This window comes from Adiantum capillus-veneris, chromosome 10 (genome assembly GCF_014529385.1).
Source record: "Adiantum capillus-veneris isolate H3 chromosome 10, ASM1452938v2, whole genome shotgun sequence".
In the NCBI taxonomy this organism is placed as follows: domain Eukaryota; kingdom Viridiplantae; phylum Streptophyta; class Polypodiopsida; order Polypodiales; family Pteridaceae; genus Adiantum; species Adiantum capillus-veneris.
In genome coordinates this window covers 10,875,626-10,889,294 of record NC_140940.1, presented here as the reverse complement: position 1 = coordinate 10,889,294, position 13,669 = coordinate 10,875,626, and the positions used below count along the sequence as shown (strand labels likewise).

General features: G+C 45.5%; 1 protein-coding gene across 3 annotated transcripts in view; it reads right to left on the bottom strand.

Moving 5' to 3' along the window:
- LOC147448444 (zinc/iron-chelating domain protein) overlaps positions 1-13,669 on the bottom strand; it is a 101,465-nt gene that overhangs the window by 20,297 nt on the left and 67,499 nt on the right. For all 3 annotated transcript variants that reach the window (XR_015189351.1, XM_086521059.1, XM_086521060.1), the window contains one exon: positions 6,198-6,276. Coding sequence is in view for 2 of the 3 variants with exons in the window: in XM_086521059.1 (XP_086377185.1) it covers positions 6,198-6,276 (79 nt within the window). In the remaining variant the exon portion in view is untranslated. The remainder of the gene's footprint in view (positions 1-6,197; positions 6,277-13,669) is intronic.

Here is a 13,669-nt window from a genome sequence, read left to right as displayed (position 1 = left end):
AGCTAGACTTCAGAGGGAGGTACTTTTGGGGGACATCACTCACAGACAGTGACAGATTGACTTCCGACGCCTAGTGCGGCGGAAGAAGAGGGCATTTTTGGCTCGGCTAGAGCAGGATCTATATCAGTCAAGACTCACGTGAGGCATGGCAGCTCTTTCAGAAGCACTCTCCCCCCTCCCCCCGCCATCACTTCTACAGAGGACTGGGGCCAGTACGCATCATCTCTGTACACAGTTCTTGAGCAGCCCCCCCTTCCCGACCCTCCCGATCCATGCCCACACACATGTGCTTTTCTCACCGCGGAGATGGTGAGGAAGGCCATTGACATGATGAGGACTGGGAGAGCATACGATCATGATGGTTTAGTGGCTGAGCATTTCACACATGCCAGAGATCTAGCAGAGCTTCTAGCAGTGATGTTTAACCGTGCCATGTGTGAGGGCTTGCCTGATACTTGGAGCCTATCAACTATTGTACCTATCTTCAAGTCGGGAGACCCTATGGAGCCTGGGAATTATCGCACTATCATGATTGGACACACATTGGCACGGTTGTACGCATCTATTCTTGAGCAGCAGCTGAGTAGATGGGCAGAGAGGGAGGGGATACGCGCAGCCGGGCAGGCAGGGTTCAGGAGGGGTTTTTCTACTCTTGACCATATCTTGACACTCAGAGCCATCATTGAGGAGGGTAGATCGCGTGGAAGACGGATCTATCGTAGCTTTGTGGATTTCCGCAAAGCATTTGACACAGTGCCTAGAGCTAGATTGATGCGCAGATTACACCAGATGGGAGTACCCACAGAGCTCATTTGGGGGGTCGTGGCATTATACAGGTCAGTAGCGGGGCAGGTACGCACCTCAGAGGGTCTATCCACACCGAGTCACTCCACTATTGGGGTGAAGCAGGGCTGCCCGCTCTCTCCTACTCTATTTGGTATGTATGTGGATGAGGTTTCTGACTACATTGAGAGAGATGGTGATAGAGGTGCACAGCTGGCAGGGACATGGATTCCATTATTGTTATATGCTGATGATATTGTGTTGATCTCTGACTCTCCGGAGGGGATGCAACGTCACTTGGATGCTTTGAATAGGTTTGCTCAGGAAAGTGGTTTGCCCACGAAAGTGGTTTGTCTGTCAACCTTGGTAAAACCAAGGTCATGGTATTTAATACCACCCCACAGTGGATCAGGAGGTCAGCACCAACATTCACATACGGCCAGGAGACTGTGGAGTATACAGATGCGTACACTTACCTCGGAGTGGTTTTTAGTGGGCCAGCATTTTCATTGAGGAGGGCAGCAGAGACTAGACTGACCAGAGCCCATGCAGCATTGGGTAGATTGGAAAGGATGTGTTCACAGGTTCAGTTTCAGGAGCCTAGGACAAAGCTCTGGCTCTTTGACACTCTGGTGGCTTCTGCATTGCCTAATGGAGCTGAGATCTGGGCACCTTCATTAGATCATCACGGGAGGACAGGCCGCAGTGATGGATGGGGGGACATGGAGAAGCCTCTGGTCTCTATGATCTCACGGCTCATTAGAGCCAAGGCCTCAGTACCACGTGCTATTGTTCGAGCAGAGCTAGCTGCCCCCCCACTAGTGGTTGAGGCACTCACCAGATCGGTCTCCTCCATACACCGCATGTGGGAACTTCCCAGAGACAGATATGCCCGCCTTGCACTTGAGTCCTCTCGACAGTTAGCCATGCAGGGAGATACAGCATGCTGGTATGGGGAGATGACATCATGGTTTCAGGCGCATGGGTTCAGCATAGACAAATTGCCTCCCTTCCAGTACTCACTGGATGCACCCTCTCTGACTCTTACACAGTCCGAGATCACCAGGCTCATCCGCCAGGACTTGACTCAGCTAGACACCAGGAGGACATGGATACAGCCAGCACAAGAGCTGGGCACGAAGATTGCTTTCTACAGAGAGCATCTCCTCCAGCTTACGGTTGATGGCTTTGTGACGAGGCCCAGATACATGGACACCCACTTGTCTCATGGGATACGATGTGCTATCGGCCAGATACGTACATCTTCACACCAGCTACGGATCGAGACTGGGAGATACAGCGGAGTACCAGCAGAGGCCACGACATGCCCCCTATGTGACATCGAGCCTGAGACAGAGTTGCACTACACATGCCACTGCCCCGTTTACTACGAGATACGAGGCCGCTTCCATTGCTTGTTCAGAGAGGGCTTTGGACCATTCTCCAGAGTCATGCAGTACAAGGATCAGAGATGCTTGGGTTTGTTTTTGCTCGAGCTACGCAGACACAGAGAGAGCCTGATGAGAGGAGAGGCTAGCCAGTCCCAGAGACAGATCACAGATTTCTTTAGAGCTGTCACTGGACACCCGGAGGAGTTACTACCACAGCAGAGCTCGTCGTCTCACACCAAAGACACACTGATCGACGGAGCGATTGAGCTGGGAAGATCCAGATGCCCACGACTGCGGAGGACTACACAACATCGGCGGAGGCTGCATCAGAGGATTCGGATCACTTTGGCTCGACATGCACGACGCCCGGTCAGACTACTGACCATGGAGGAGATTAATGAGATCCGCCAGCGACAGATGTTGGATCTCTTGTGATCTAGCTATCCCAGCTAGCTGTTGTTCACACCTAGTAGTTTAGGATTCCATAGTATTTTATTGTGGCATTTGTCATTTCATTTTTGTCATTGTTGTCATCTTGTTACTCTGACTCTGACTTTGTATCAGATCCACCACATTGTAACTTTCTGGTCTCATAGGTCACTTTGACCTTTTGAAGACGTTAATATAACATTTCATGTCATTTCATTTCTCACACACACACACACAGTTTATGCTTATAAACCAACCATAAGGAGAGGCCATCCATTGTGTACAACAACGAGCCACTTAGTGGTTGAGAGCTTCAAGTACCTTGGCCTTGAGGTTTCAGCCAATCATAAGTGGTATGAATGTGCTATGCGTCGTTTGGAAGCTGGAAGTGAGCGTACTATGCATTTGAGAACATGTGTCATGCGGAAGATGTCAAATGTTCGGTTTTCAAGTACCTTCTTGACACGTGTGACACCGATTCTTCTTTATGGAGTTGAAGTGTGGGACGAGCATCTCAAAGGCTACTTGGAAATAGTTTGAAAATGTCCGAAAGCGCTTTCTTACAAACTTTCTCCAAGGTAAGACACAAACACCATATATGCTCCTACTTGAAACGGGATCTCTTCCAATTGAGACTAAGGGCATGGAAAGGATTATGGAGCACATGATAAAGATGCGTCAAACCCCCTCACATTGACTTCCTACAATTGCATAAGTTCAAGATGCATAAAAGCAGGATCTTGAGCATGGGATGGATACAAGATATAAAGAAGTGGTTTGAGAGATAGGATGCATTACACTTGCTACATGATGCCTCAATAGACTCCCAAGTGAATGAAGCTTTTCTACAACGCCAATGTATTACGGCTTGGGAGGAATCCCGTGGGTCACGCTTCATACATCACACCACCCATATTGCCTTCAGCTACAAAACCATGTTCTTCGCCAAAAGAAGAAACCAGTCACCCTTTATGCTTGAGCCTATTCCCCTATCGGTAATACACACTATCGCAACCATTTGGCGTAGCTCCCACTCCCTTCAATGCAAGGCAAGGCATTAGGACAACAGAGAAGAGTCCCATCGACTATTCACATTATGCTCATTGCAAGTTCGCAAGTTTGAGTACCACACATTACTAGATTACTCAACTTTTGCTCACATTCGAACTTGATTCCCTCACATTTTCAACCATGATTCTTCACACTTTCCTCTCTCAGCCCGTGTGAGCTCTCCATTACGATTCTCATCACCATAATCCTTGAGCATCAAGAATCACTTATCAGCCCCACACATAGTACATCACATGTATCTTTGGTCCCATAGGTCATAATTGACCTTCGAGGACAATAAGAAAATCTCTCTCTCTCTCTCTCTCTCTCTCTCTCTCTCTCTCTCTCTCTCTCTCTCTCTCTCTCTCTCTCTCTCTCTCTCTCTCTCTCTCTCTCTCTCTCTCTCTCTCTCGCCTTCTCGCTTTTCGTTTGTCGGTACAGTACAGTACCTCTCTACGAAGTCTCCCCCTAGGGCCAGGGGCAGCCCTCTGTGTGTGTGTGTGTGTGTGTGTGTGTGTGTGTGGGTGGGGGGGGGGGGGGGGGGGGGGGGGGGGGGGGGGGGGGCGTTAGCTTCTCTCAATGATGCCCCTGCCATCAACGAGCCTAACCAACTCGTCAGGTGACAGCAACAAGTCGCCAACAATAATTCACCAGCAACAACCCTGTTTCGAATGCTGACAGCAGCAACTCGACAAATGTGACCTACTTCGACGAGTTGCAGATGCATTCTCCTCATCGGGCCCATCGACTATCTGCATCGGCGTTCTGCATACCCATTCCCCGCTCAAACTTCACTTCACTCTCATCAAACAACCAATAGCTTCGGCCTTGTTCCCATAGCCGTGACATGTACAAGTGAAGCCTAGCCTTGTGCAAGTGTGCCCACATAACAGAGATTCGAGACCCATTCCCTGCTTAAGCTTCACTTCACTCTCAACCTCTTCTCAAACATCCAGTAGCTTCAATCTTGTTCCCATGGCCGTGACCTGTACAAGTTAAGCCTAGCCTTGTGCAGGCGTGCCCACATAAGAGAGAGTCGAGAAGCTCCAATGTCCTCTTTCAACACACCAATGTCCAACATCGTAAGAGTTTTCTTGCGGTGGCAGCTGCGCCTAAGAAGGATCGTTACTCGCCAAGACTCAAGGATCACGGCCTTGGAGACTCAGATCAAAGAGCTTTGGAGAATGCCGAACTCAAACAACGCATGAGTAAGCTTGAGGCGACAAAGGCAAAGGAGAACAAAACTCTGCTGACAAAAACACATAAAGTCGAAGCTTCTCTCACTGAATCAATCAAGGCGGCCCAAAAAGAAGCCTATGAGGTAGTACATAAGAAGATCGAGAACAAACTACAAGCAGCCTTACAAGAATGCCGGCTACGAGAATCACTTGCTCTCAAGATTAGGATTGGAGGGCTCTCCTCACCATGGTGCAACGAGGAGGACACACTCGAAGAAGCCATCACCAAGCTCAACAACATTCTACAACCAGTTAACATCGAGCCCGATAATGTTTCTTGGAACGACGACACGCATAGGCATGTGCCACTTGGTCAATGCATCCTCACTTTCAAGAACAAGGAAGAACGAACCAGCCTGCTACGACAATCCTACCGCCTCAAGGGGACAAAGCTTTGGATCGCCGAGGAATTGACCACAAATCAACTCAAGCTTAAAGCAAGCGAGCTCAACAAGATGCATGAAGCCCGTAAACAAGGTAAATGGACAGTCTATCGTGGCGGTAAAGCCATCATCCAGGAGTTTGGAACTCCCAAGCCAGCTCCTTCTCCACCTGACTCCCCTTAGATTTTATTTCTTATTCTTTCCCTTTTTCCCTTGTGGACCCTCAATCCCTAACTAATATGTATCTAATGCCTTCACCTCAAAAGAACAGCTGTAATGTTTTGTTTTGGTCCCATGGGTCATATCTGACCTTCGTGGACGATACTCCAATCTCCCCCTCTCTCTCTCTCTCTCTCTCTCTCTCTCTCTCTTTTTTTTTTTTTTTTTTTTTGGAAAAATCAGGGCTGTATATTACTGAGTACAATATAATCCCCAGCGGATGCCAAAAAGGCCTATCACGTGGGGTGTACAAGCTGAATGTAAGGGTGATAGTCACTATAGTGACAACTCTACTAGAACAATCTCATGGTGGTCTATATGATGAGTGGAGGAGAAACCACTGAGGAGGTGCATAATGCCATGTAATCTGTCCACCTGTAAGCGTGAAGAAGAGTGGAGATCGAGCCCAACGCCGAAGGAAGTCAAATCGACGAGCCTCGTCTCTGTGCAAAGGATCTAGTGAAAGAGATAAATAATGAGATGGGTAAATGATCTGAGAGGCTGGTCTCTCTCTCTCTCTCTCTCTCTCTCTCTCTCTCTCTCTCTCTCTCTCTCTCTCTCTCTCTCTCTCTCTCTCTCTCTCTCTCTCTCAAGTTTCCACAAGGTACATCAAAAAGTACAAGCAATCTGCTTGAAAAGAATAAAGTTAGTGTAATGAAGAGATTACATTTCATCAAATGCTTCGTCTAAACTTCAAAGATTACCTTCGTATATCTTGCAAGTTCGTGAGGCCTTATCAAAGTTTTTACACCATCCATCCTTCCCTATCATACTCCTATATAACTGCACATAGAGAAAATTAAAAACCTCAATACATATTCAAGGTGACACCTACTAATGAAAGAAGCAGTCCATGTTGGGTTAAAGGCCTAAATAACCCCTTTTTGTACATTTTTATACCTAGACACATTTTTTAAAGGTCGCTTATAATAAAAGTGGGAAAACCCAAAACTCACTTATTGAGTTTTCCCCAAAAACGTGAGATCTCTCTCTCTCTCTCTCTCTCTCTCTCTCTCTCTCTCTCTCTCTCTCTCTCTCTCTCTCTCTCTCGCTTCGTTCTGCTAGCACTTCCCTTCTGCAGCACAGTGCCTCCGCTTCAAGCCTCAAGGCCTGCACATCTTTGCATGCTCTATCACTTGCACACACTGCCGCGCGCTCATCAACAGGTGACATGGATACCAGGAAATCTACCCGTGGATATGTATTTGCCATTGCTGGTGGTGCAGTCTCTTGGTGTTCTAGGTTACAGAAAATTGTGGCATTGAGTACTACTGAGGCTGAATATATTTCAGCCACAGAGGCTTCAAAAGAGGCCATTTGGTTGGGCAGACTTGCAAAAGAACTTAGCATGCCTACTCATACACCCGTGTTGGGTTGTGATAGCCAGAGTGTTGTCTATTTAGCCAAAAATGCCATGTTTCATGCGCGTACCAAACACATAGATGTGTGGTACCACTTCATACGACAAGTATTGGAGGATGGTCTAGTCAGCTTGACTAAGATCCATACACAGGATAACCCTGAGATGTTCTCACCAAGAGTCTTGCTAAGGCTCAACATGAGCATTGCATACAGCTGGTGGGAGTTGGTTAACTTAAAGGCGTCATTTATGCCTTTAAGTGGGAGGTTGTTGGGTTAAAGGCCTAAATAACCCCTTTTGTACATTTTTATACTTTGTCCAGGTTCAACACTTATAATAAAAGTGGGAAAACCCAAAACTCACTTATTGAGTTTTCCCCAAAAATGTGAGCTCTCTCTCTCTCTCTCTCTCTCTCTCTCTCTCTCTCTCTCTCTCTCTCTTCATTCTGCTAGCGCTTCCCTTCTGCAGCAGAGTGCCTCCGCTTCAAGCCTCAAGGCCTGCACATCTTCGCGTGCTCTATCACTTGCACACACCGTCGCGCGCTCATCAGTCCATGTTATTTGAACAATAGCACCATCTTTGAACCTGATACTAAAACAGCAACACTTGGAAATTCCTTTCGGCAAGCCATATGTATACCCCTTTTCCTTAGAGCATAGGGGGAAATTCATGGTCAGATAATAATCTTGGAAAACCCCCCACATCAAGACAAAATCATACCCTAGAAAGAAATACTTGCATATGTATAGGCATAAGGATTGTTGTGACAAGTAGGCTGGTTTGTATCCGAAAAGCACAGGTTGACAGCATTCTTGTTAAGTTCCTAGATATTAGGATAGGCGCTTGAGCTATGCCCGGTCAAGTGTGAGCATGGCCCTATGGTTAGGGCAAAAAGAGGCCAACGAGTCATCACGTAGACCGGCAGAGACGAGGACTCCAACAATCCAATCACAAAAAAGTTGACTTTTAGTAAGTAAGATGGTGAGATGGATGCATTAGTGATTTATTCTTGGTTGCATTAATTTAACGCTTCCTTTGCTATGAACAAGAAAAGAAGTAGCAGTAAAGTTTTAATTGTTGCCATGTATTTGTGGAGTGATGCCTTTAATTGTTATCAAGCATGGCAAGAGGCGCAAATGGCCGTGCATCTTGAGCATGCCACCGATGGAGAACCACTTACTTATACATGGGACGACTTCCAAGTCAAGCTCAAGGATCGCTTTATGCCACTGCAATACCTTGATCGGTTGAAAGAGGATAGGCGAGCTCTTAAGCAAAAAGGGACTCCTTTTATGTCTTTTTCTAATTTCATTTTGCAAATGAAGCACAACAAAGGTAATTCGAAGGAGAACAAGTCAAGTACCCTACAGAACCCTCAGAAATAACAGAGCGGTAGGAACAATGGTAAGAACCACAACACCTCTTCTTCTCAATCTTCCATTACACTCAAAGCACAGAACTCTTCACCTAGCAGTGATAATAAAGGAAAGGCCAAAACTCAAGAAACCCGTAAGTTGGCGCCTAATGAAAAAACTGCTCAAGAAATAGTAGGAGGTTTGCTAAGTCTTGAAGAATGAACCGAGTATAAAAAGGAAGGAAGATGTTTTACATGTCACACTAGAAGTCACGTGAAAAGAGATTGGAATCACCTAATAAAGAACCTACATCTTCTATTAGTATCATAAATGAGTAAAGTAGTGCCCCCCAAGTTTCTACTGATCATCTAGATGAGTCCCTCATTAAGTGTTATGGTCAAGTGAATGGTCAACACGCAGTGAGCTTGTTTGATTCTCGCAATATGCATAATGTGATTAGTGAATCTGTTGTGGAGAGCGCATGTTTCGAGCCTATTCCAATAGATCCCATTACAGTTTCTAGGTTTGTTTAGCACATTTGTCCATCAAGCATTGGTATTCCCCTGTGGTTTACCAGAGTCCATTGTTTTGCTAAAAGTCAAGTTTAGCTTTTGCATCCAGAATGAAGTTGTGGTTCCCTAGCTCATGGTCAATGCATGACTAATTCTCTTGAGTATTTTAAGTACAATTAAAAGTCAGTTTACGCTTCCGTATTTTTGTGACAGTGGTATCAAAGCAAGGTCATCTCTCTCTTTCTGTCACGTGACACATCCAACCCTATGTGTCCGTGGACAAGCTACAACACGACAAGGTTTCCGTCAATCCAGTCAGTCTAGCTTAGAAGTGATCTAGCACTTTTTGTGAGTCTATTCGTAGACCGAGCATGCCCAGTCACTTAGTGTAGATGCATATCCTCAGACGCAGTAGGAGCTCCACGCTCAACACGCAACTTCTCAACAGAACACCCCCCCCCCCCGCAGGAGACTTAGCGTTTTCCACCAAGGACAACCTCGCGTTTTCTCCATTGCAGATCAGCCCCAGCGTTTTGCATGGCAGATCAACCCGGCAACAGTTAGACACAACAGATCAGCCTAGCATTTTTGCATTTGCAGAATCCCGGCGACAGACGGACCAAAATTCAGCCCTAGCGTTTTTGGTTGCAGATCAGCCCCGGCGTTTTAGTCAAGGAGCATTAGCGTTTTCAGTTTTCAGCAGTTAGTACCAGCAGATCAAGTCCCGAACCTCGCAGATCTCACCTTCCCGCAACAGTTCCTCACCGCACGGTCGGTTTCCGCAACGTTTACAGTTTCAGCCCGGAAAACGCAGATTTCAGCATCTACGTTTTCAACGCGTCGTCATCACATTGTCGCCATCGACATCGTCATCGACATAGAGTGAGAATTCAGCAGATAGAAGATTAGCAGATTTCAGCCCATAGCGTTTTTGGACAGCAGTAGAAAGATTGCAGATTTCAGCCCTTAGGTCGACTTCGTCATCACCGTCGTCATCGTCGACATAGCCTATACTTGCATCAGTCACTCGCATTCATTTGTACCAGATTGTGCAATCATAAGTAGACCACTCTCACCGACCAGAGTGGGGCCTTCGGAGGAGGGTTTTACAACGTCTTTGGTGTCGTATCTCTCTTCTCTCTCTATCTCTCAGTCTCATACACTTACACGCACAGTGTCCATTCACTTTGTTTGTGATCATAGCATTCTCTCATTAAGAACGGAAGGCTCTCCCTTCCATAAGAACAAAAGGAACCTTGAGCACAGTTCAGAGCACTTATCTTGAGCAAAGCGCAAACAATCATTCCATTGCACCTAACATTGGTATTAGAGCTTTGGCAGTGTTCTGTATCACTCAAGGAAAGAACCACAAGAATCACAAGAATTTTTTTTGCTTATTGCCGTCGCACAAACCCAAGTTCGCTTGGGCGTGTCAATTCCTAATCGTGTTTTTGAAGAGTGATAGGAATCCAAGAAAGAAGGGCTTGTCCAACCTCCCCTGGTGTCTCTTTTCACTCATTGAGAGCGGACCGTGCACTTAGCGGCCGGCCAATCGACGTGAGGTGGGAAAAGCAACCTTGGTGTGAGCGCAAGGCCACCAAGGGGTGCGCCCACGAAAAGGAGTAGAACTCGGGTGAAGAGAAGATCCTTCTCAAACACGGTTTGCAAGCGAAAGAAAACCTCAAGAACTCAAGACCCTCAAGACCCCAAGATCCGCAAGAACCCAAGTTCCTCGTGAACTTAAGAACCCAAAAACCCACAAGAACCCACGACTTCAGAATGATCATAACTCGAAGCGGAATGGATACTTTGCTTGGAGGTGATGAGCATGAGAGAGGCGAAGAAGAATTTTCCCCACCGGGAGGTTTTTCTGACCCTTCTCCATCTACGACAACGATTGCACTAACTCCTATGGAGGAGTTGGAGCTAATGTTTCTGGAACAGAATTTAGCACGCGAAGCAAGAAATGCAGTAAGAATGAAAGAAATGAAACGCAGACACGCAGAAGATAACGCAGACGGAGACTCTCTCAGTCTCTACTTCTCCGTAGCATGATACACAAGATTTGCATGATTATGTGAAGCTGGATGATGATTTGATTGACAATGACTTGCATGATGGTTTGAATGACAATGATAAGCATGATGATTTGGATGCCAATGACAAGCATGATGATTTGCATGATCAAGATGTAATTTCTCACAAACATAATGAGTTGCATAAAGATGATGTGATTGTTCACAAGCTGGATGAGTTAGTGAATGCTTTTTCTAGCAAAGCTAACCTCGTTGTAGATTCGATCAATCACGAAGAACCGATCTTGGATTTCGAGTCCAGGTCCAAAGAACCCCCACAGGACGATTCGATCCTTCAGGAAGAACCGATCTTGGCTCTCGAGCCTAGGTTCAAAGAGCCCTCACAGGAAGTATTATGTGTTCGCATGATTGATACGCACACATTGTTCGAGTGTTTCATTCGTGATCGTTTCCTGTATTTTAGTCAGCGTCTTTATGTAATCCCTCTTACTAGGCATGACATATTGTACGTTGTGTCGTGGCACATATATAGTGTGAAATAAAAACATTCACCTCACTTTTGACACTTCTCGATGCATGGAAAGAAAAACAATAATGTACATATCGTGATATATGCTAAAGCGGCTACTGCGGTTGCTATCATGTACATACTTATTCGGGGAGTCGTGGCCCTGGATGTGGCTCATTTGCGTGCTTTTTCACTTGATAAGATGCCTAATTTGGTTTGACAATGTACATAGTCCAAGTGTTTCATGGTGGCACACTCATCTCGCCTACAAAGTCTGATGCAGGTAAAAACTGCCAAAAATAGCAACTAACAAGCACAGTTGCAGAATTGCATGGAAAGTGACCCAAAATGGTATATTGATGAAAAATGATGCTTATCTATGCTTTTTATGCTTATGCGAGTGATCCCACAAATATAGGGATTTTTCGGACTCCGTTTGGGATTTTTCGCATCAAAAATGACATTTTTTGGGTCAAAAATGATCTGAAAATGACCTACTTTTGGTCCAAAGTGGCAAAATGGTCCAAAAATTGACACATCAGCTCATAATGCCGTGGAGAAGAGAGAGAAGGAGGCTTTTTACAGAAAAAACCTGCAATTTATCACTACTGTGATGGTTGCTCAATCTATGTGTAGGGCAGTCCCGCCTCTTTGAAATCTTGTATCTGAGCTAGTGAGGGAGTGAATTAGGGTTTCCCCTTATCAAAATGGTGTGTGGGCTTCACTTTCACAGCTCTTAAATCTCTGCAAATTCAGAAAATGGTCGCCATGAAGGTGGAAGCTCGTGTATACCATTCAACTGTTTGATGTTACGACTATGTAATTGGAGGCGAGGCTACATGATACCATGAAAGAGGTTTGGGTTTTGATTCAAATTTGTTCTTGTATGAGCATCGAGGTTTCATGGCTGAAACTTTGCTGTTTTTAAATGGTCTTTTTAAGTGAAACTGAATGTGGTTTGGTGATCCTCTAATCATAATCTCAACTACAAAAACAAGCAATTTCCAAGCACAATAGGAAAGAGGGTTTGTGACTTTGCTGTCATGAACGCTCTTAGATTTGCTGTCACCCTTAGAAAGAGGGTTGGTGATTATCCACAAACGCTTTTTCACAAAGTGTTTGTGACACTCATCACGAACTCTCACAGCCAGAGGTTTTGCACCTTCCCAGCTAGACCACACTCATTCCGACATTTCTGGTGAACCTGACGCGAAGTTGTTGGGGTGGAAGTTTGTGAATTGATCTAGACACTTTGTTAGCCATGGATGAAAATCAAGAGACATGGGATGCACTTTGATCCTGCAGTCATGCAGATGTTTCAAGCATTGGCCATGTACATGCAGCAACAACAAGCAGCGGAAAGAAGCCAGATTTCAACCATAAAAGCACTACAATCCAATGTGAAGAGAATTGACCAGTTTGATGGCAAGGACATCACAAAGTATCTACGAGATTATATGAAGGAAATGGAGTTGAACCGAGTGTATGAGGAAGACATGGTTCGAAATTTTGAGCTAGTTTGGGTCCCAGAGATCAAAGACCGTATTAGGGCAATTCAAAATGCTCATGGAAAAAATTGAGAGGAATTCAAGCTTGCTCTAAAAGAAGACTACTTTATGGAGGACTCTGAGAGGGTGACCAAAAGAACTTTCTTAGATTGAGTTGCAAAGCCTAAAGAAGGGATTTCTGCTACACAGTTTCTCAGAGAGTTTGAGCGACGCTATGCTCAACTATCACAAACTGAACAAGCTTCCTTGGATAGGGAGAAAGTAGACCTTTTCCTACAAGCAACGGGCAAAGAAATTGAAGAAAAGTTAGAGCTTCTCTTGGAAGACAAAGATGCAGAGCAAGGTTTGAAGACAAGGTGGAATGATGTACAAGATGCAGTCTCCTTGTTGGTAAAAAGACAACGCAGAAGAGACAAGATGGTGGTGAACAATGGTGCTCCAGTTCCTGCTATTACTGAGAAGTAGCCAAAACCTGCTATTGTAGCTTCTAAGGATGATGGGTCTATGCTTAAAGAACTTGTGAAGGGCATACGCGAGCTGAAATTAAAGCTAGCAAGGCTTGAAGAAAAGGGGCAAATGTCTAGACAGTCATCAAGTCAAAGACCTCAAAACAGAGAGGGATTTGTAAATAGGTGCATCTGGTGTGACAGCCCAGACCATCCAAGAAGGGACTGTGAAAGCTTCAAAGATGCCTTGGGTAAAGATCTTGTCTTCTTCAAAGAAGGGAAGATACATCTTAGTGAAACAGGGAAGCCCTTGGCGACCAACTTTGGCAAAGGAGGGATGAAAAAGCTAGTTGAAGACATGGAAACCAATCACGCTATCTCAATGGTTAAAGCAGCAGCATTTGGCTTAAAGGTTGGTCAAGTCATGCTCAAAGGGTCAAAATCTATTGAA